This window comes from Phascolarctos cinereus, unplaced genomic scaffold (genome assembly GCF_003287225.1).
Source record: "Phascolarctos cinereus isolate Bilbo 61053 unplaced genomic scaffold, phaCin_HiC Scaffold_441;HRSCAF=1057, whole genome shotgun sequence".
NCBI lineage: Eukaryota > Metazoa > Chordata > Mammalia > Diprotodontia > Phascolarctidae > Phascolarctos > Phascolarctos cinereus.
Window position 1 is genome coordinate 3,791 of NW_027555782.1, and position 23,814 is coordinate 27,604.

At 39.1% G+C, this 23,814-nt stretch overlaps 1 protein-coding gene across 1 annotated transcript; it reads right to left on the bottom strand.

Annotated features, from left to right (window-relative positions):
* Positions 1-3,268: 3,268 nt before the first annotated feature.
* On the bottom strand, positions 3,269-23,080 carry LOC144456496 (piwi-like protein 4; the record flags this gene model as incomplete). The annotated part of the gene is made up of 6 exons (XM_078151663.1): positions 3,269-3,358; positions 6,023-6,134; positions 8,609-8,726; positions 13,278-13,401; positions 21,074-21,185; positions 22,883-23,080. Coding segments are annotated over 6 exons (754 nt in total), but the record flags the coding sequence as incomplete, so codon positions are not given.
* Positions 23,081-23,814: the final 734 nt, after the last annotated feature.

Sequence of the window (23,814 nt, forward strand, 5' to 3'; positions counted from 1 at the left end):
GTCGGTCATGTCCAGATGCTTGTAGTATTGAGTCATTTTAAATCCAAGAGCCTTTTAGGAGTAAGCCTCCAGGTGGCAGGACTAGTCTGTCCTGATTTCTTGTGGCAGGTGAGCGTGATCTGTGGCAAATGTAAGATCTTAATTTCTTTGTCATGTCCAATTCCATGATATGCATGTAGATTTAGCCTCTAGTCTTTTTAAAAGGAGATGATTTATATCAATCAAAAGGGAAATAAATAACCTCTCCAGGAGGAGAAGCCAGCCATTAGCAATAAAACCTATAAGCAAGAAAAGGCTCCGCTATCTATTTTTCTTAACTTTTCACAGACTTATTGTCCAATTTGTGGACCCTATTCATTCTGTTCTGCATGCCTGAATCTGTTTCTTTCATTACTCTATTTTTCTACAGAATAGGGAAAGGGAGATAAGAGAAAATGATGCTCAAGCTAGGCAATTTGTTAACATCTCAAGAAAGAAATTCTATTGCAAAAAAGTTTTAAATGATTAGCTAAAATGAGGCTTTGGGATCATCTGAGATTATTAAGAAGCCTTGCTCTGTTGAACCAAGATTCATTATTAACTAAGTTTAATTTTGAGTTTTGAGCATGGTTTACTCCACATGCTTTACTACAGTACACTGGTTAAAGATGGGAAAGATAGAAACAGTTATGGCATGCGCAAAGAGTGGTATAACCAGGGCATGAAGAGATGTGGTTTCTGATCCCAGTTCCTCCAATAATAGTTACCAAGGGGAAATCACTTTTCCTCTACAGGCCCTTTTTTATAATCTCCAAAATGAGAAGGGTGTAACAGATAATCTCTAAGGTTCTTTTTAATTCTGTCGTTCTTTGATTATAAAGGTGTAAAATGACACTATCACATTGCCGTAGTTCCAGAGTGTTCTACCCTGGCGAAACCACATGGGGAATATTTCTCAGTTCTGACACTTTAGGAAAGACAATGACACAATGAAGTACGAGATGGGTACAGGACTTCAAATCATGCTAGAAGAGGGCCAGTTTAAGAAACCGGAGATGATTAAACTAGAGAAGAGGAAACAGGTCAGACATGATACCTGTCTTCACATTTCTGGAGAACTATCGTGACAAAACAGAATTCACCTTGTTCTGTTCAGAGCAATGCGTAGAAGCAACAAAAAAGCAGATTTTAGCCAGCGAAGAGAAAACTTCCTAACAACTGGAGGTTCTCCCAAACGAAATGAGCTGCCTTGGGAAGGCTGTGAGCTCCCAATCACTGCTGGTATTCAAACAGAACCTGGACAGCCAGACACGTGTCAAGAATGCTGTCGGACAAATTCCTATTTAGTTACAGGTTGAACAAAATGCCCTAAGGTCCTTTTCAGGTCCAAGTCCTATGGTCTTATGATGTTTCAGGGCTCTTCTTAGGTCTAAGATTTTACAGTCATATATATCCACCCCATTCTGCCTATGAAAACATATCTTCCCTGGGGTAGAGGTGGGTAAGGAAGGTGGCAGAGGGGAGAGAAAGACTATTAAAGAATCTCACAGTGCCTGCTTCTCTTCATAAGCACATCAAATGTTAGTAAAGTGCAAAGCACATTCCTATTTTTACAAAGAAAGAAAACAATTCCAGTGAGTATTAGGAAACTATCTATGCTACAAGAGGAGAATTATTTGTTAGCAGATTTAGAACTGGATGGGATTTTAGAAACCGCCAATAGGAAAACAGAAGTCCAGAGGGGCAGTGACTTGCCCAGCATGATACAAACACAAAGTAGCAGGGCCAGGCTTCAAAACTAAGTCTCCTAACTCTGACACCGTTTCTATTACGTAAGGGTTTGGGTCAGAAATTCTCTTTTCCTTTTAAATTAAATTTAAACTCAATCTTATATGCCCAAAGTAGCCTCTTTGTTTAATTATTCTTTAATTACTGTTAAGTTTAAAAAATAACTGACCTGAGAAGTTCACGAAAATATTTAAACTGTTTCAAACACCTTTTTTAGGGACTGTGTGAAAGCACACCTTTCTAGAAATGTTATAACCCGGCATATGCCATAAGAGAAACTTTTTCTAAATGCTACTTGTCATAAAACTCCTCTCTCTTGGACTCTCTGTTTACATTAGGTAATATCTTCTGACAAAAAAGCCTTTTACTCTTGCTTCAAGTTATGTTTGAATTAAAAAAAAAAAAAGACCATAGACTAGTTCTCCAAATAGTCTCACATTTTGGGCTGCCCAACGAGAAATCCCATGGGCTCGCTCACTCTTCTCAAGCAGCTCAGGAGGCTCTCAGCTGCATCTTCATTTCTGTGGCCACACACAATCAGCCAGTTATTCAAGCGCTGGGCACCTAATAGCTTGCAGTGACGCATGTCCGCGACCAATCAGCAGCAGACATGGGCTGACACTGAGAAAGAGGACAACATCAGGATTCAGTGATTCCATTCAGAAGGCAGTCATATCAAAGTCACATACAGAGTCATCTGGTCTAAGCAGAAATGTTTGGTAGAGTTCGCTCATGCCAATAATGACCGCTACAGAAAGCCAGAGAATGGCTGATGGAGAAGAGATCTTAGAGATCCTTTATTCTAACCCTTTTGTTTTACCAATATGGAAACCCAAGTCTAGGGGGAGAAGTGACTTCATGGGATTATGGGACTGGAAGTAACCTCAGAGTTGTCTAATTCAATTCATGGCCAATGTGGAAGGGACTTTGGAGAACATGTATTCTAACCTCTTTGTTTTGTTTTACTGATACAGAAACCTAGGTCTAGTGGAATGAAATGATTTCAAGGAATTAATAGTTTTGAAGGGAGCTCAGAGGTCATCTAGTTCAACTCAGTGATGAACAAGAATCTCTTTCATGAAAACACTGACAAGAGGTCATTCTGCCTCCACTCAAAGACCTTCAGCGCACAAACTTTTACCTCCTAAGGCAGCCCCAACTGACTTTGGAAAACTCTAGCTATTAACAAGTTTTTCCTTACATCAAACCTAAATCCCTCTTTATAGCTTCTGTCCACCATCCCTTTACCTCTGATCTCTGGACCCAAGAAGAACAAGTCTTCTACCATAGTAGAGTCTTTCCAGTACTCAAAGACTGCCATCATATTCCCCCTAGGTCTTGTCTTTTCCAGGCTAAATAGACATAGGGTCAGCAGACTTAAAGTTGGAGGAGACTTTAGATGTCACTGAGTCCAGCCCCTTCATTTTATAGACAGTAAGTGGGAGAATTAGGATTTGAACCCAGATCCTCAGACAACAAATTCAGAGTTTTCTCCAAAGCACTATGCCGCCTCCTCAGTTCCTTTAACTAATCCATATAAGATATGGTGTCCATTCCCTTCACTGTCACGGTTGTCTTCCTCTGCACTGGCCTTTTTACAACATTATAATCTCAAACAGAAAATGCCAAATGTGATTTTCTAGATTGCTTCAACAATATAAAGGCTAGTACAGAAGATGGTAGAGGTCAGGATTCTTTTTCTATGCAGCTTACCAGGAAGCAGAGAGGTGAGACGAGGACATACAAGCTTTCCCTTCCTCTTCAAAAGCCCCAGGGATTAGAAATCTAATAAATCAAGCACTCTGCAGAACTACCAAAGCCAAGCACTCCAGGAGCACCCAGACAAAGCTAAGATTAGTTCAGCAGCCCCTCCACACAGGACCGCTCACTGGAAAAAGGTGAAAAAGGACCTTGCTGCAGGTTTTGTATCTCGTTTGTGGGCCTGAATTTTTTAATAGCCAAGCAGCACTTTCCTCCAGAAGCTTAAAAATAAAAAAGAAATGACCAAAACTATGGGATCACTGTTGTAGAACCTTCATCTTCATAATCTATTATCAACTGATCAACTGTGAAAGATTCAGCTACTCCGACTGACACGATTCAAGACAATTCCAAAGGACTCACGATATGAAAAACGCTAATGCTAAAAAAAAAAAAAACCTATCTACCTCCAGAGAGAGAACTGATGAACTCTGAATGCAGACTGAAGCATACTTTTCTTATTTTCTGTATTTTTCTTGCCTTTTTTTTTTGCAACATGGTTAATATAGGGATGTGTTATATGACTTCACATGTATAATCAGTATCATATTATTTGTCTTTTCAATGGATGCAGTCGGGGCTAGAGGGAAACAGAATTTGGAACTCAACATTTTAAAAAATTAATGCTAAAAATAAAAAATTTTTACAGGATAATTTATTATCATTAAATAAAGTGCCATATGTATCATTACTACGCAAGTGCTACAAGGATCTGGGATTTTGTGAGCATAGGGAAATTTTCATTGTGAGAACTCCATTCATCAACCCATATCACAACCAGTTTAAGCTGATAAAGAGGCAATGTGTTACAGTGGAAAGAGCAAATAACTAGAAGTCTAGGGAATCTGAGTTCAAATCCTGCCTCTACCACTTACCACCTATGTAACCTTGCACAAGTTACATAACCTCTCTGGGCCTCAGTTTCCTCAACTGTAAAATAAGTGAGTTAGACAAGAGAGTGTTTAAGGTCCCTTTCCATCACCAGACCTATGATTCTGGGAAGATACGTGAGGTATCCAGAGTTTCAATGACTAGCCTAAGGCCATACAGCTACTCAGTATCAAGTGCAATGTGAACCAGGGCTTCCTCATTCCAAGCCCAGCATTCTAAACACCAGACCATGCTGTGTCTCACAACAATATAAGGCTTTATCGTTTTATTCACAGCAATCTTACAAAGTAGGTAACTATAAGAATTACTATCTCCATGTGATATCTGAGGAAACTGAGGCCAGCAGAGGTAAATGGCTTACCTACAAGCCCCCAGTTTGAAAGTGGTAAAGATGGGACTTGAATCCATTGCCTGACTGCTTTCTATACATTCTAGAACACTGATCTTATAATTATTTTTAGGGTTGCCTTGGGCATATAAGTTCCCAATGGTATCAACAGAATCTGCTTCAATTACAATGAACTGGGAGTAAGGAGGTCTGGCTTCTAATTCCAGTTTTGCTACTAATGAGGTGTTTAATTTTACGCAAATAAATTCACCTTTCTAGGCCTTAGTTTTTTCATTTATAAAATAAGGACGATCTCTAAGATACCTCCTAGTTCTCTAGTTCCTTAGGAACACACACAGATTTAGAGCTTCACAGAGGAAGTCCAACCCCTTCATTTGACAGATGAAGTCTAGGTCCAAAGCCAATTGATAGGAGGCAGGGTTGTGACTTACTCAGGATCTTTCTATGAGCCTATATTTAAACAGCGGCTAGAAATAACATCTTCTAACAAGTCTCAGAGTACAACACTTTGACACAATGGCATCTACAATCTCCCACTGAGCACAGAGAAGAATTAAGTAATCACCTCAGAGGCAGGTAGATAACACAGTAGATTGAGTGTGGGAGATGGATTCAGGAAGATTTGAGTTCAAATATGGTTTCTGACTCTTACTAGCTGTCTGGTCGTGAGCAAGTCACTTAACCTGTTTTCCTCAGTTTCCTCAACTATAAAATGGGGATAACAGTACCTATTTCCCTGCATTGTTGTGAGGATCAGTCAAGTTTAGGGTCACTTAGTGCAATGCCTAGCACAGAGTAGAAGTTTCATAAAGGCTTGTTTCCTTCCAATCAAGTCAATCACCATTCATTAAACACCTACTATGTGCCAGTCACTGTGCTAAGTCCTGGAAATACAAAGAAAGGCAAAAAAATAGCCCTTGCTCTCAAAGAGCTTATAGTCTAATGGGGGAGAAAACATGCAAATACCTATGTCCAAACAAGACAAATCAGAGACAATCTTAGAGAGAAAGCATCAGGAAAGGCTTCTTTGTAGAAGGTGAAATTTTAGAGGGGATCTGAAGAAAATCAGGGAAAATGAGGAGAGGGAAAATAAAGGATGCTCTGACAGAACTGCTATCCAGGAAGACTCTGGGGTTACAGAGTTAAGGGGACAAAGTAATTAAATAGGATGTGATCCATCAGTCACTCTAACTGTTCACACTTATAGGCACAAAAATATCTCTTTCCAAATGAAAATAAAATGACAACACTCACTATACTGTCCTGCATTAGTATTTTCTCTGAAGGAACTACGCGGCCTGTCAGAGACACCTGGCATCCAAACTGTAGTCCCCAGGTCTCTAGTTCAAAACGAGCCTCCGTGTTTCTGTGGAGAAGAGAATCTGACATGAAATTATGAATGCATTCATCTTCAGAGGAAAAAAAAAACAGTGAAAAAAAACTGATGGTAAACTCTCCCTCCTTATTTTTGCTGGATTTCTCATATTGATGGCTCATTTTTTTTTTTTATCATTTCATTGTTCCGGCAAATAAACACAACTCCAAATATAGGCAGCTATGTGGCGCTGTTGGCCATCAAACACAGCACCTGGAGTCAGGAAGAGCGGATTCCAAATCTGGCTTCAGATACTTACTATGTGACCCTGGGCAAATCGCTCAGCCTCCGTCTGCCTCAGTGTCCTTATCTGTAAAGTGGGCATCATAAAAGCATCCTCCTCCCAGAGTTGTTGTGAAGATATAGGTAGTAATATTAGGAACACACTTTGCAAACCTTAAAGCATTATAAGTGCTAGCTATTATTATTAGATACAGTAGGTTGAACCTAGCTAGCTCCAGTGGACAAGGGAAAGTTCTGGTGGGATTCTCTAATCTTGCTGATTAGGAATGAAGTCTAGTAATATATACAGTCAGAAGGTGACTGAATAAAAAACTGCATCCAATGAGGGTTTTTCATTAGGAAGGCAAGTGTGCACAGAAACCTCTGAGGTGATGAACTGGTCACCAGGAACTAACATTGGTGACAGTCTAGAGGATAAAGAGAGACAGAGAGGGGCCTGAAAGCCACAACTCTGGTTCTGGTTCTCCCTAGAACACTGTTCCCTTTCAGTCTTTAGTGGTGTTTCTAAGTTATCCAACGACCTGAGTTAATAAAACGTTTTACAGCTTTGGACTCGGGAGGATCTGAGGTCAAATCCAACTTCAGACACTTGACACTAGCTGTGTGACCCTGGGCAAGTCATTTAACCCCAAATGCCTCACCAAAAAAAGGAAAAAAAAGTTTATAAAATTTTTAAAAAAAGAAACCATTTTATTTCACATGCCAGGCATCTAAGGCATTATGTGTGTGAGGGTCATTGTTCATGAGACTAATTAAGACAAGTGACATAAGTAAAGCGCACCATGGAGATTAATCAGGAGGACTGACCTCCAGAATGCTGTGCATAAGGACAGACCAAGGCTCTAAAGCCAATTACCAGGGGGCCAGCGATGTAGATGGACAATAGACAAGAGGCCAAACACATGACTCCAGGTGGACAGGAAGATCATAGGATCACAGATCTAGCCAAAGGGAACCCAGACATCACACAGACCAACCCCCTAATTTTATAGATAAAGAAGCTAAGGCCAAGGAAGGTTAAATGATTTGCCCAAAGGCACGGATGTAAGTGTCACAGGGTAGGATCTGAACTCAGGGTGAAGAATCTATCCCCAACTAGAGAGGCTAGGGAGGCTTTTCAAGGAATGAGGAGAGCTGACTCAGGGGAATGGAAGCCATTTTTATTCTGGGTTAAGGGTATTTATAATTTAAGGGAGGACTAGAAGCCCAATTGAAGAGTCATACCAGACCTGTCCCTAACAGGATTCTGCAGTAGAGCTCAAGTAGGCAAGTGAGGACACTGGGGGGATTAGGACAGCAAGTGGTTAACTATGTGAATTGAGTAAATTACACTGACTCCTTCTTCTGACTCAATTCTGGAGCTAGGTTCGTTTCTATTCAATTATGGGTGTAGTCCAACTTCTGTCTTGTGAGAAAACTTTATTCAATTGTGGGAATTGGGAAAAAAATCTTATTGCACTGTCTGAACTTAGCCCTTTCGTGGCTGGGAAACTGGACCACCTCTACCTGCTGCTTAAAGACCTTTAACCAAGGACCTAGGTTACGTTGATCAGAAACCCAGTCAGATCCAAAGACTAATGCAAAGAGTTTTCTAACAATTATACATCTCAAGCAACCCATTTGTCTTATCTGAAAACTGGCCCCATACTAACCAATCAGTTATTGTTTCCATGTTCCCTTGACTGGTCACAGATGTTTAGGGAGTGGGACACCTCTTTCTCTGAAGCCAGGGAACTATACCTTTTCACTCTCCCCCTCCCAACTTGGAAAGTCCCTAATCCTTCCTCCAATTAGAAATCAGATTAGTTAATGTTGTATTGTTTCTTTTTAATTAAGTGGCTTCATTTGATTAATTGTTTTTAATGTATAAAAGTCTGTCTCCCACTGTATCATGTCCAGACCTAACCTGAGGAGGGGGCTTGGTCTTCTTTTCTTGGGCAATTGCCTTGCGTTGCTTATTAACTCGATATGAATCTTTGTTTTCCTCAGTCATTTCATCTTTCACCTACCACATAAGACACTCAGGCTCAGGCATTTGTATTCCTGCTTACACATATCCAAATCCAACAAGAATGAGGCCTCTCTATTTTTCTACAGAATAACCAGGAAGTGTGCAAGGTTGTGCCCAACCATTCTGTAGAATGTGAGATTCTAGAACTTGGATTGTAGATGAGAAAGAAAACAATGTACTCCAAGCAAGGTTTTGTATCACAGTAAATTACCTCTGAATGTTATCAGCAAGTCTAGACAGTCTCTGTTGCCTGCAAATAGGGTTTAGATGAGTTTCTGTAGCCAGGTCTTTCATCACGCGGAAATCTGAAGTCACTCTTTTGCTCAAACCTATTAAATTTGAAAAAACACAAAAAGGAAAAAAATTTACCATACACTTTATCACTCCAAGCCCTCACCTCAGTCACAATTTTTGCAGTTTATTAAAGTAAGGTTGGCTTCACAACTGAGGTAACTGTACAAGAATTCAATACGCAATTGCATTATTAAAAGTTCTTCAAACTTCCAAATCTGATGCATATTCATTCATTTATTTAACAAATACTTATTTTGATTATATTCTGTAAATATCTGAAGGGCTGAATAGCAGAAAGAGAATCAGACTCATTTATTATCTCAGTTCCAGAGAGCAGAACAAGGACTGGTTGGTGAAAGTTGTGAGGAGGAAGATTTTGGCTTGATATAAAGAGCTTACTAAAAATTAGCACTATTCAAAAATAGAATAGCAAGTTCAGTGAAATGGAGTCAGATTGGCCACATAACAGGAAGAAATGTATCCTAGTACCCACAACACAACCCCTGGACTCCATAACGATCCAGAAAACATACCAGATTGAGTCCAGATCAGGAAGTTCAAGAAAAAAAATCATGAGTCATTTTTCCAGTTCAAGTCAAAACAAGGAAACAAACAGAGAAATCTTTGGACATTAGGGATCAGAGTCTGGCCGGAGGTGTGTTGGGCAGAGCATTCCAGGACACAAGGCCTGAAAGAAGGCCAAGGCTGTATCCAAGGTCGAGAAGAGGTCCCAGGGAGACCCTGAGATTGTGCAGAATACAGGACCATGGTAGCCTTGTAGATCCCTATTCATTTCCAGATAACAGATCAAGGGCAAATTTAGGAAGGGACATATAACCAAAGGTGGCAGATGATGACTGGTCACAGAATCTAGGTTTTGTACTAAATGAGGAACAAATTCAGAAGTAATCAGTAGCTGTGTGGCTCAAACCCTAGGAACAGAGCAGGGACTCAGTTCTAGCCTCCAGTCCAGGCTGAAAGCTGAAAATAAATAACCAAGAGAAGAATCCCAGACCAAAAGGGAGCCTGCAGTTCTGTCATTAAAAACCTAAAGAGCTTTCCAGCTTATTGATAGTGGGCTTAGTCCAGCAGCAGTCTAACTGGAACTTCCAACTAGGGACAAACCCACAGGCATGTAAGCTTAAACCCAAACCTAGGTCAGGAATTTGCAGAATTCAGACCAGGAGGACAGTGTGCAAACCATTGCCTTAATCACACCATTCTGGAAGCAATGAAAACTTATAGGTCTCCAGCCTGAATTGTACTTGAGGTCCTGGAATAAGATAATACATTAGAAAGCAGCAGAAGGATCTAAGAGTACAGTGCCTCAGCTCAGATAGTCCCTTCAGAAATGTGCAGAGCTTGGCCCTAAAATAAATCTCAGAGTTAGGCAGTAGGCTAGAGGAATGAGCAAACAAAAAAGAAGCCCACCATAAAGAGTTGTTGTGGAGAAAGAGATGTTCAAGACACAAGTCCAGAAGAAGAGACTGACTCTAAAACATCTACAAGCAAAGTCTCAAAGAAAAACACAACTTGGGCACAAGTCCAACCAGAATTCCTTGAAGATATGAGGCAAGAATTTTAAAAAGAGCTAAAACTGATTTTGAAAATGAAATGAGAGAGCTAGAGGACAAAATGGGAAAAGAAATGAGAGTTAAGGAAGAAAGATATGGAAAGAGAATTAACAGCTTGGAATAAGAGGTACAAAGTCTTACCCAAGGGAAAACCTCCATGAAAATTAGAATTGACCAAACAGAAGCTAATAATAACTTCATGTGACATCATGAATATTGAATCAAAGTCAAAAGATTTTTTAAAAATAGAAGAAAATGTAAGGAATCACTTGGAAAAAAACAACTCAACTGCAAAATAGATACAACAGAGAAAATTAAAGCATCATTGGACTACCTGAAATTCATAACCAAGAAAGATCCTAAACATACTATTCCAACCCCCCCCAAAAAAACCACAACTACTCAGATCTCTCAAAACCAGAGGAAAAAGTAGAAACTGAAAGAATCCACAGGTCACCCCCTGAAAGAGATCTCAAAATGAAAACTCTCAGTACGTAGCCAAAATCCAGAGCTTCTGGGTAAAAAAAAAAAATACTGTAAGCAGTCAGAAAGTGAGAATTCAAGTACTGTGGAGCTAATTAGGCTCACACATGATTTAGCAGTCACCCCTATAAAAGAGTGAAGAGCTTAAAATATGATATTCCAAAAGGCAAAATATCTAGACTTATAGCCAAGCATAATTTACCCAGCAAAATTGAGCATAATCTTACAAATAACAAAATGGGCCCTAAATGAAACAGAGGACTTCTAAGCATTCTTGATAAAAAGGCCAAAGCTGCATAGAAACTCTGAAATACAAACACAGAAGTCAAAGGAAGCATAAAAAGGTAAACATAAGCAAACAGTCAAAAGAGATTAAACAAGGATAAACGGCTTACATTCTAAAATGGGTCGATGATACATGTATCCCCTTAGAACACTATCATCAGGAATCACAGAGGAAATCTAATTAGAGAGCACGGAAGTGGTCCTTATTATGTTTTGTTAATCTTAAAAGAAGAATGAAAAGAGAAGGGAAGAACACACCAGGGTGGGGATAAGTACTGGAAGGACGGAAAAAACTATGTGATATAACTGGGGTGCACAAGTAAAAGTTTATACAAAAAGGAGAAGAGATGGGTGGAGCAGATAATATTTGAATCTCACTCTCTTCTATACTGGTCAAAGGAGAAAATACACACACACAGAGTAGGGCACAGAAATATGTAACACTCAACAGAGAAACAGGAGGTAAAGGATCTATGGGAAAGAAGGTAATAAAATGGAGGATTAGTTAAGGGAGTTAAGGTAGTCTTAAGCAAAACAAACTCTTAAAGAGGTGGCAGGAATGAAAAGTATAGGAGAATAGGATGGAGAAAATTAGACAATTAATCACAACTGTGACTGTAAATAAAAGAACTCACCCATAAAAAGGAAGAAGAGAGTAGATTTGATGAGAAATCAGAATCCAATAATATGTTATTTAAAAGAAAAACATCAAACAGAAGAATATACACAGAATCAAAACAAGATGCTGAAGCAGAATTTATTATGCTTCAGCTGAGGTTAAAAAAAAAAGGCAGGCATAGCAACCATGATCTTAACAACAACAACAACAAAAAGAGTCCTAATTAAAAGATAAACGGGAAAAACATATTTTGATGAACTAAATGACAATGAATTAATATCAATACTAAACATATAGTCACTAAATGACATAGAATCTAAATTATTAAAGGAAACATTAAATGAGTTACAGGGAGAAATATATAGCAAAACTATAATTACAGGGGACTTCAATTTATCCCTCTCATGCCTAGATAAATCTAATTTTTAAAAAAATGACTGACCTGAACAGAATTTTAGAAAAGTTATTTCTGATAGATTTTGAGAATTTTGAATGGAAATAGAAAGGAGTGTACATATTTCTTATGTATACATGGCACCTTAAAAAAAAAACTGACTATATTATGACATATAAACTTCACAAATTCTGAAAAGCAGAATCAAATTAAACAAACCTTTTATGTACCATAATGAAAGTTATATGCCACAAAAGTCCTCTGAACCAAATATTAAAAAATAACTGAAGACTAAATAACCTAATCTTAAAGAATGAGGGGTCAAAAAACAAATCATAGAAACAATTATTTTCATTAACTATAATAACAAGACAACATACCAAAATTTAGAGAGTGCAGAACTTAAGCAGTACTTAAGGGAAAATTTCTACTTCTAAACACTTTCATCAACAATAGAAAAAGAATAGATCAATGAATTGGGCACATAACTAAAAAAAACAACAACTAGAAAACCAACAAATTAAAAACTCACAATTAAACACCAAAACAGGAATCCTGAAAATCAAGGGAGACAGCAACAGAAGTAAAAATGAAAAGTCACTGAATAAACAAATCTAGGAGCTGAGTTATTGGGGGGGGGGTTTTGATCAATAATACATATAAGCCATCAGTTAACCTGATTTTTTAAATGAATAAAAATCAAATTACTGATATCAAAAGTAAAAAAGTCAAAATTCACAACCAATAAACAAGAAATAAAAGAATGCACTGTTAGTGAAACCATGAACTGGTTCACCCACTCTGGAAAATAATTTGGAACTATAAAAATCTCAAAAAGCTATTAAACTTTTGAACTATTAGACCTCTGAGCCAGGCAACACTTCAAAGAGATCAATGAAAGAGAAGAAGGTGCTACAAGTACAAAAATATTTATAGTATCTCTTTTTGTGGTGGCAAAGAATTAGAAACTGCGGGAGATGCCTATCAATTTGAGAATGGCTAAAAAAGTTATGATACATGAATGTAATAGAATATTATTGTGCTGTAAGAAATTATTTCAGAGAAACAAGGAAGACTTATATAAACTGATACAGAGTGAAATGAGCAGAATCGGGAGAATAACTTATACAAGACTTAAACCCAGGTTATCTTCCTGGCTTCAAGGCTGGTTATCTGCTCACTATGCCTTTCTGTCTCTCATTGCCAACTAAATATAAGACATAAGAATTACCTGTGAGAAAGCAGAGCTCAGGAACCAGGTGAGCAATCCGGACTTCACCACTGTCAGTTCCCTTACTTTTCAACTGACTAACGAGCATTGGCTGGGTTAGGTCAGATAAGCTGATATCATATTGCTGTAAAATACAAGATTAAAAAAGGAAAAGTTAAGAAACTGCAGAATATAAGACCCTACTCTTGTCATTTTTCAGCCTCCGCAACCGCTGTCACATCCCATCAATGCTGATGCACCTTGAATTTCATTAACTCTTTCTAGAGGGACCCATCTATTACTAGATGGCTAAACAGAGAATTCTGTAGACTTGATAAAAGTAACATTCAACAAAGCATATGACAATGACAGTGGACAAAATGGAGAACTAAGTACTTGAATACTAGAGACAGCTAGGTGGAGCAATGGATAAAGTATCAGCCGCAAAGATGGGGAGACTGAGTTCAAATCTAGTTTTTTCCTAGCTACGTGACTCTGGGCAAGTCACTTCACCTTGCTCAGACTTAGTTTCCTCACCTATAAAATAGGATAATTACAGCATCTACCCCTAGGACTGTTGTGAAGATAAAATGAAGTATTTATAAAGTGCTCTGTAGACCTTAAAGTGCTATACAAAGGCTAGCCAGCTATCAGAGGTGTGTCAAACTTGGCTTGTTTGCTTGCACAGCTGGAAACAGATTAAAATGTAATTGGGAAATGTTTAATAAAATAAATGAAAATACAATATAACATAGATGACATTAACTTGTGGTTTTCTGAGTCAACATGTAGTCTGGAGGTATTCATTTCTATTTGAATTTGGCATCACTGCACTAGATGATAATGCAGTTGGGTGTATCTGACACTAGCTGAATAACAAGACCCAAAGCTAAGTCACTAAAAGTTTTGATCCCAACTTAGAGGAAGTTCTTTAGTGAAGTACTCCAGGGATCTATTTTGGCCTTGTGCTGCTCAGCACTTTTAATCAATGATGCGAAGTCACAGAATGCAATATAGGCCTTTCAAATATCAGCAGGTAACACAAAGCTGAGAGGGACAAATAGCCTGCTGGATGACAGAGTCTGGTAATGGTGGTCGTCCTTCATTTTCAAAGAGGACCAAGATGACATCACTATGCTAGAGTCAAGTTTTAGTGCGCACAACTGTGGCTGATCAGACTGATATGAGCTTGGAATGTTTTACCACAGGTCGGGCACAAATAGTCCACGTGAACTTTTGGGGTGGATTCTCTAAGTTTACATATCTTGCATTTCTCTTGAGCTACCTCAATTCTGCTTTGCTCACAGAGCAGAATACCTTCTCTGATGTGGGCACGCCATGCACAGGATCACTGCCCTGTGCCAATGTCTCCCATGTCACACAATCAATTCCAAAGTTCTTAAGAAAGATCTTGAGAGTATCCTTACATAACTTCTTCTGACCACCATGTGAATGTTTGCCCTGTAGGAGTTCTCCATAAAATATTCTTTTTGGCAAGCATACGTTTTGCATTCAAACATGGCCAGGCCATAGGAGTTGTGCTCTCTGAAGCAGAGTTTGAACTCTTGGCAATTTAGTTCGAGAACAGACCTCACTGTTTGGTACCTTATCCTGTCAGGTGATCTTCAGAATCTCCCTAAGACAATTCAAATGGAAGTGATTCAGTTTTCTGGCACAGCCCCTGGTATACCATCCAGGTTTTACAGGTGTACAACAATGAGGTCAGCACAATAGCTCTGTAGACCTTCAGCTTGGTAGTCAGTCTAATACTTCTTCTCTCCCACACTTTCTTTCGGAGCCTCCCAAACACTCAGCTAGCTCTGGCAATGCATGCGTTAACGTCATTATCAATGTGTACATCCCTGGAAAGTATACTACCAAGGTAAATGAACTTAGCCACAGCATTTAAAATCTCTCCATTTGCTGTAACCAATGGTTCCACATGGGTGGTGTGGTGATGGCTGATGGAGCACCTGTGTTTTTTTGCTGTTAACTGCTAGGCAAGCAGCAGAGAATCGATCCATACTTTGTCGCATCTCAGCTTCAGAGGTTGCATTGAGTGCACAATCATCTGCAAACAGAAAATCATGCACCAACACTCCTTCCACCTTGGTCTTGGCTTGAGTCTTTTCAAGTTGAAGAACTGAAGCTAAATATCTGCATTCAACAAAAGCAACATCCCAAGGCAAAACGACTACCTGAAGAATTAATATCAACAGATTAAAGCTCTTCTCTCAGCGAGAACAGTATGTTGCTAACTTGGAGGGAAAGTTGAGCCAACACACAGCTGGCATCAGTGAAGCAGAAAAGGAGTGGGCAGCTTTCAGAGATTTGGTGTACAGCACTGCATTTGCTCATCTGGGTCAGACTAGCAAACATCAAGACTGGTTTGATGAAAATGACGGGGAAATTCAGAAGCTGCTAAACGAAAAATGTGAGCTCCACAAGGTTTACCAGCAGGATAGTTCATCCATCTCTAAGAAGGCAGCATTTAATTCCATCAAAAGTAAAGTACAAGCAAAGGTTAGCGAGTCGCAGGATTCTTGGCTCAGTTAAGAAGGTAGATGAAAGTCAGTTTTATGCTGATAGTAACAATCCAAAGTTGTTTTATGATGCCCTGAAGGCTATTACATAATAAAAGGATCTCACACCAAGCTAGACTGGTGGGTGAAATATAATAAATATAATAATACGGAAATATTTAAAGTTCCATATGTCTTCAAAAGATCAATGGGATGGGGGATGTATCTCTTGACATTATTTCTTGTGAAAAAGATATGGAGGTTTTAGTAGACTGCAAGTTCAAGATAAGTTAGCAGTGTGGTGACCATTAAAGACGCTAATGCTACGCCATTCCCATTAAGAATAACAGCAGGGCAAGGAAGGTAACAAAAGTTTCCATTCTACTTGGCTCTGATCAAACCATCTGGAATACTGTGTTTGGTGCTGGGCACCACATTTTAGGCAAGACACAAGACAATCTGGAACAGAGAAGGAAACAACCAAGACAGTCAGACGAATGGAGAACATGCCACCAGCTGAAGAGTTTGGAGAAAAAAACGACTTCCAGAAGACATGATCAATACCTTCCAAGTATCCGAAAGTTGTTATGGGGAGAAGGGGTTAAACCTATTCTCAGTGACCTCAGAGGGTCACTGAGGCATTAGATGGCTGCTGCTAAGAGGCAGAATATGAGGGATAACTTCCTGATACTTAAGAGTTATCCAACAGCAGAATGACTGCTTTGGGTGGCATGTGTTCCCTGTCCCTGCAGGTCCTCAAGGCCACTTGTTAGGAATATTATAGAAGGGATTTTTATTCAGGGGTAGATTGGATAAAATGGCTTCTGGATTCCTTCACAACCTGTAGATTCTGTGATTCTTTGATTCTGTGATACTCACCCTCTACAACACCCTTTACAAAGCCGTTTTTATCAACACCAACTCTCAACCAAATCTCATCTAACTTTAGCCATGCAATGTTCTGCTTAACATTTTAGATATTTATATGTATCTTTTTCCCCCTACCATATCACAAACTCTAGGAGAGCACAGGCTCTCATTTTTGTAATCATTTTCACATTCCCCATACTACCCATAACAATTTTAGTCATAACCACAAAGTCGTGGACGAGAAATCCATACTACATGAAACCATATAATTGTTTTTCATAATGATAGCTAACATTTTTTAATTTAATTTTTTTTTTTTGGTGAGGCAATTGAGGTTAAGTGACTTGCCCAGAGTCACACAACTAGTAAGTGTTATGTGTCTGAGGTTAGATTTTAACTTAGGCCCTCCTGATTGCAGAGCCAGTGCTCTATTCACTGTGCCAACTAGCTGCCCTGAAACCATATCATTTTGAATGAGAAATCCTACATTAATCTAGCACATTCTACTTCGTTCCTATTGGCTGCCTATTGATGATTATTATTTATTATTCCTATTCCCCATTTATTAGGGTCATGTTTATGATTCTGATTGATAACCTGCCTTCTTTACTCAGAATGACCATATAATGACCATCGAATATCTCCTTCAGCAGCTCATGCTTTATTTTCCTCAAGGCTCTGAATAACATCTCAAGCTGAAAACTAAGCTGGATATCAACTGGACTCAGTGTGGCCTAGTCCAACTAATTATTCCAACTGTTTTAATGATCAATGAAGATTGCCATGGGATTGATTGACCAATGATGATAGGCATTAATTGTAAAGGAAGTAGACCAAGGGAAAGAGAGGTTTTTTTTTTTGAAATGGAGCTATGGGGGCAGCTAGGTGGCGCAGCGGATAGAGCGCCAGTCTTAGAGGCAGGAGGACCTGAGTTCAAATCTGACCTCAGACACTTGACACTTACTAGCTGTGTGAACCTGAGCAAGTCACTTAACCCTGATCTCCTCACACCAAAAAAGAGGGAGCTATGTGAGACTAAGCAAGTCACTTCTCTAGTCCTCAGTTTTTTCCTACATAAAAAGAGAAGGCTGGACTAGATGGACCTTGGAGGACCCTTCAAGCTCTAAATCTACAATCCCATCCTGAGCAAAGTTAAATCCTTTAATGACTTTATGCCTCAGTTCCCTCATTTGTAAAATGAAAGGCTGAATTCAATGGCCTTTAAGGTCCCTTCTTCTGGCTCTAATTCTATGATCCCATAATCGATAAAAAACAAAACAATTTATAAACATGGTATTTCTCACAATAAACCTGGGAGGTAGATAGTTGCAGAGTGAGATGGAGAAGGGAGAAGGCAACATTTATCTAACACCTACTACGTGCTAGGCACTGCGCTAAGCCCTTTACAAATACCACCTCATTTGGTTATTATGATTCCCATTTTACAGCTGAGGAAACTGAGGCAAATGGATTTGTCCTGAGTCACGAAGCTAGTAAATATCTGCAGCTGGATTTGAACTTGGGCCTTCCAGACTCCAGGCCCAGTGCTCTATCCACTAGCTGTAGTTACACCCTACAGATAAGGAAATGGAAGCTCAGACCTGTTAAGGCTCACGATCATGTAGTACATAGGTAACAGAGGAGAGCCAGACACAAATCGAGGTGCCCCCAAGGCTTGGAATGCAGCCCATCCCCACTGCTGTCCCTTAGAATCTATAGCTTCTTTCATAGACCCCTTGGGATGATACCTTCTGCCTAAGCTTTTCTTGAGTCCATTTTCAGAAACTTGATCCCTTCTAAGAATCTCCTTTTTCCTACAAAACTCAGCTCTAACACCACCTCCTACACAAATCCTTTCTTGATGCCTGTGTCTTCTCCTTCAAAACCCACTGTATTTCTTTTGCATATATTTTTTATACATTTCTACACATATGTGTCATTTCCCCAATAGACCGTAAGCTCCTTGAGGGCAAGGACTGTTTCATTTCTTTCTATTCCCAGCACCAAATCTTACATATAGTAAATATTTAATAATATTGATTTTAACTGATTCCTAGTCCAGTGCTTTTTCTACCACACCACCCCCATCACTATATGCTGCCTCATTTTCTCAGGATGGTATCTCACTTGCTAATGTCCAAAACTGTAATTTTATTTTCTTCCTTGCAAAACAAAACAATAGTAAAAAAAAATGCCTTTGAAAGATTCCACTTAACATGTATCTTCTGTGTAATTTACTTCATCCTATTCAGAGAATTAAAATTTATGAGAAATCTGGGTACTATTTTATGCTAATAACAATTCTAATTAAGAAAATAAGAGGCAAGAGTTCTTCCATTTCAATAAAAACCTTTTAATAATAAAAATCATAAATAATCCAATAAGTTCATTTTAGGTTAGTGATTGAACCTAACGCTGAGAATAATCAGTGACACATTTTATATAAGCACTCTTGTATGACGAGCTTATTTCCCCTTGAATAACATATCCTGCTGTAGAAATATAAATGCAACACTATTCCACACACAGCATCTGCAGCTCTTCTAAATGTTTTCCAATTAAGACCAAGAAAAAGAAATATAAAGGGAATTCAGTCTCAGGATTTCTGATAGCTTGAGGGCTGAGTACAAAATAATCAAGGTGGTATACGGGGAGGTGCCCTGGGCTTGGAGTATGGAGATCTGTGTTCAAGTCCTTGGTCTTTCAATAATTAGCTGTATACAGAGGGCTAGCCTTTGTGTGAAGAAGCCCTGGGTTTGAGTAATGCCTCTGACACATCCCAGCCTTAAAGTTGGATGGGACCTTAGACACTATCTAATTCAAACTCTTTAACTTCTAGATAAGGAACTGAGGCCAGAAAAGGTTAAGTGACTTTCCCAGGATCATAATGCTAGTTAAGTGCCCAAAACAGGACTTGAACCAAGGTCTTTCTGACTTGAGTCCAGCATTCCATCCATTACACCAAAGTGCCTCCCTGGGGAAACTCTCTAAAACCCATAAGCTACAGAGAAAATCACCAGTCTGCATCAATAGGAATTTCCATACCATGAGTTCCCAAAACTAATGAAATCACAAGTCCAGATATTAAAAAAAAAAAACAACCTTGGCATATCTCTTCACTTTCATAGTAACAATGATAATCATAATCATAATCATAACAGCAGCTAGCATTTATAGAATGCCTACTACATGCCAGGCACTGTGCGAAACTCTCTTTACAAATATTTCTCATTTGATCCTCACAGCAAGCCTGGAAGGTAGGAAATTAATAATGAAGGGCACTGATTTTTTTAAGTACTTTAAGATTTCCTAAGCATTTTCCTCAGAATAATCCCAAAGCAACTATTGCAATCTCCAATTTACAGATGAGAAGGCAAACATGCTTAGTGCTTTTACAAATATTATCTCATTTACTTCTCCCAACAATCCTGGCCCATTTTATAGTTGAGGAAGCTGAGGCAAACAGAGTTTAAGCAGCTTGTCCAAAGTCAAAGGGCTAGGGAGTATTTGAGGCTGGATTTGAACTCAGGTCTTCCTGACACCAGGGCCAGAGCTCTAGGTCCATAGTTTGCTCTTCTGTAATGAGTGAGGTGGACCAGAATGTCAGTGCTATCAAACTCAAACAGAAAGGGATCCATGCTGGCTATTGACTTAGAAAACTGTAAATTAACATTATTTATGTTGTATTGTATTTTTATATATTTTATTAAACATTTCCCAATTACATTTTAATCTGATTCCTCCAAGTTTGACAGTTCTGGATTAGATAATGCAGCTAATATTCTATGATTCAAATGGTCCTCCACTGGGGAGAAGAGAGAAGTACATGTAAGAAATCATTTTCCTGATTTTTCTCTAATTACAGCCTGTGCACAATCCAATACTCTCAATTTCACAGATAAGGAAATTGAAACTCAGAGATGTGGAGAGACTTTCCCAAGGCCATAGAACTAGATCTCATTATGAGTGGGGCACTGCTGTAATCTTTTTTCATTATTTATTGTTATTTAATAAATAGTTATTTAATATGTTTTAAAACACAGCTATTTTAATGAAAAAAGATTTAGTCATGCCATCAAAGAACATAAACCTCTGAACAGACTTTTGTTGTTGCTGAGTCATTTCAACCACATCTGACTCTTCGCGATCCCATCTGGGGTTTTCTTGGCAAAGATACTGGAGTGGTTTGCCATTTCCTTCTCCAGAAGGATGAGGAACTGAGGCAAACAGGGTTAAGTGACCTATCCAGGGTCACACAGCTAGTAAGTATCTTAGGCCAGATTTGAACTTGGGTTTTCCTAACTCCAGACCCAGCACTCTATCACTGTGCCACCTAACTGCCCTTTCAACAGACTTAGGGCAAAGGAATTCTCTTTCATTTCAACCTGTAGAATAATTGTTTTCCTGGCCATAATTTTTACATACCTGTTTATAATAATCAAAATAGGTGATCTTGGTGCCGTCTCGTTTCTGAAAGGCATCAGTCGGCTTCACAGACCAATCAATGTCATCAATCCGGTAAGTTCTGTTATTGTACCTGGGTGAAGATCAGAATCCTTTTTTTAAAAATAAATTAATTTTCCAAGAGTACAAGACAAACAGCAGTGAGTAAACAGATTTGGCTTTGACCAAATGAAAGACATGGGGTTCAGGGTTTTTGCCTCTGATACATATAGCTCAAGTGACCCTGGACAATTCAATTCATCTGTCAAAATAACTCTTTAGATTAGCAGGCTCCAAAATGGGGCCCAGGGGACTGTGGCATGACCCTAAAAGATTTATAATCAACTAGGGCATGGAATATGGATAAAATCCCACCATTCTTGCATCATGCCTGTGTACATCATAGGATGTACACAAACTACCCATATGTCCTCTAACACTTACTTTCTCCTCCCTTTCCAATGCAAGCTTCTGACCTACCCGCTTCTGCCCCAGCCCTCAGGGCTATTACAACCTAATTGGTACCGGGACACTCAAAGCCGCAGCTAGATAGGTACCACTGGGAAAAGTCCACCCCACTCCCACCCACACTCACCTCCTCCTCAACAGATCACCTTATGGCTATGTCAGGCACCCTTTAGAGGGCAGGTTCTGCATTCTGGAGCAATAACAATTGAGTAAAATTCTTAAAATGTCCCCCCTCCCCATTTCTGTCTTAGGCTGGCCTTAGTACCCACATAAAGTTTGTAAACTGGTAAATATACACACTGGAGGGGGTGGCACATGCTTAAAGATTTTTTATTAATAGGATGCACAGTCAATGGCAGAGTAGATGCCATCAGCAAAAAATTCTTAAGCAAGCCCCTTAGTATTTGTATATTTACTTATTCATAAATAACACACGTGGATTTCTATATATTATATACATTGTAAAGCTTTCACAAAAAAATAGAAATTTTTAAAAGATGAGATAAAGATGAAACAATATTGGATTACAGAGTCAACAGAACCACTGGAATTTGAGTAAGGGAGTAAGACAGTGACATACACCTCGCTTATTTTTTTCAGTCAAGGCATCCTCATCTCAGTCATTTTGGATGTATAGCAGCCACTTAGGCTCCTGATCCCACTACTGACTCGCTCTCTTTCTGACTAGCTCAGCCCTCTTTAGGCAATCTGGTGGCTTCCCAGACTTGAGAATTCACCTTACAGTGCCAAAGTTAGTGTAGACACTCAATCTAGCGTGTTACAGCTCTGAACTCCTGAACTCAAGCAAGCCTCAGAGTCCCTAGTAGTAGGGGATGCAAAGGTATAATATGCAAGAGTGTAATACCATGCCCAGGAACGGCAAAGTGGTACAGAGGATTGCACGCAGGGCTTGGAGTCAGGAAAACCTGAGCTCAAATCCAGTCTCAGACACTTACTAGCTGCATGACCCTGGGCAGTCACTTAAGCCTGTTTGCCTTGGTTTCCTCATCTGTAAAGGAGCTAGAGAAGGAAATGGCAAACCACTTCAGTATCTTTGCCAAGAAAACCCCAAATGGGATCATGAAGAACAGGACATGACTGAAAAATGACTGAATAACAAAATACCATGCCCAGCTTTGTAGGCTCACAAGCATACCTACATAGATAAATTATCAGATTAACTAACTGTCACCTTGGAAGATGCAATGACTCTGGACCTAAAAGACCCCACTGACTCCTTTCATTATCATTCCATCCCTGCTCCTAATCACTGTGAATCATTAAGGGCCAAATGCAACCATGTAAAGAATGTAGTATCCTTACCTTGTGAGAACAATACATCCTAGCAACTCCTTTTCACAGGTTTCTATGAAGTGTGACTTGTCTTTTCTGTTATATAAATCAGCCATGAATTCAAGAACTGTCTCATTACGTAAGACTTTATGAGTTACATTGGCAGTAAACATGAGCTTATTTTCAAACTGTGAGACAGAAATGGCAAATCCGGGCCACAGGGACAGTCTTATGAAAAAAGAAATTAAAATGTTTAAAAATCATTCATGAGTATTAGACTTCTATTAAGCAGCAAGGTAGCTCAGGGGGTAGAGCGCTGGGCCTGGAGTCAGGAAGACTCATCTTCCCGAGTTCAAATATGGCTTCTTACACTGGGCAAGTCACTTAACCCTGTTTGCCTCAGTTCCTCATCTGTAAAATTAGCTGGAGAAGGAAATGGAAAACCACTCCAGTATAACTGCCAAGAAGATCCCAAATGGGATCACAAAAAGTCAGACATGACTGAAAATCACTAAACCAGAAGACTTCTATACTTCAAGGGCCCATGATGTCATGGTATCCAGTGATTAGCACAGTGCCTGGCATTTAACCAGTGATTTGATTTAATAAATGTTTGTTGACTAACCACTGAATAGTATGAGTATTTTTTCTGCCAAAATAATAATAACATCAACAGCAATAAAGAGCTAGTATTTATATAAAGTTATCCCTTATACTTCATGGGGGTGAGGGGCCCTCCCTTCATACCAGAGAAGTCTGATTGTTTTCTTTTTCTTTTATGGGGCGTTTACAGGACCTTACTGTAAAATTTGGGTTGATATTATACAATACTATACATATATTTTGTGCATTTCTGAGTATCTAAACTTTTTCTGTGTTGTCTGCTGGCCTTTGCGCATCATCTGCAGCTTCCACCAAACTCCAAAAAATTCACATTTAATTTCTTATGCTGATCCACGATA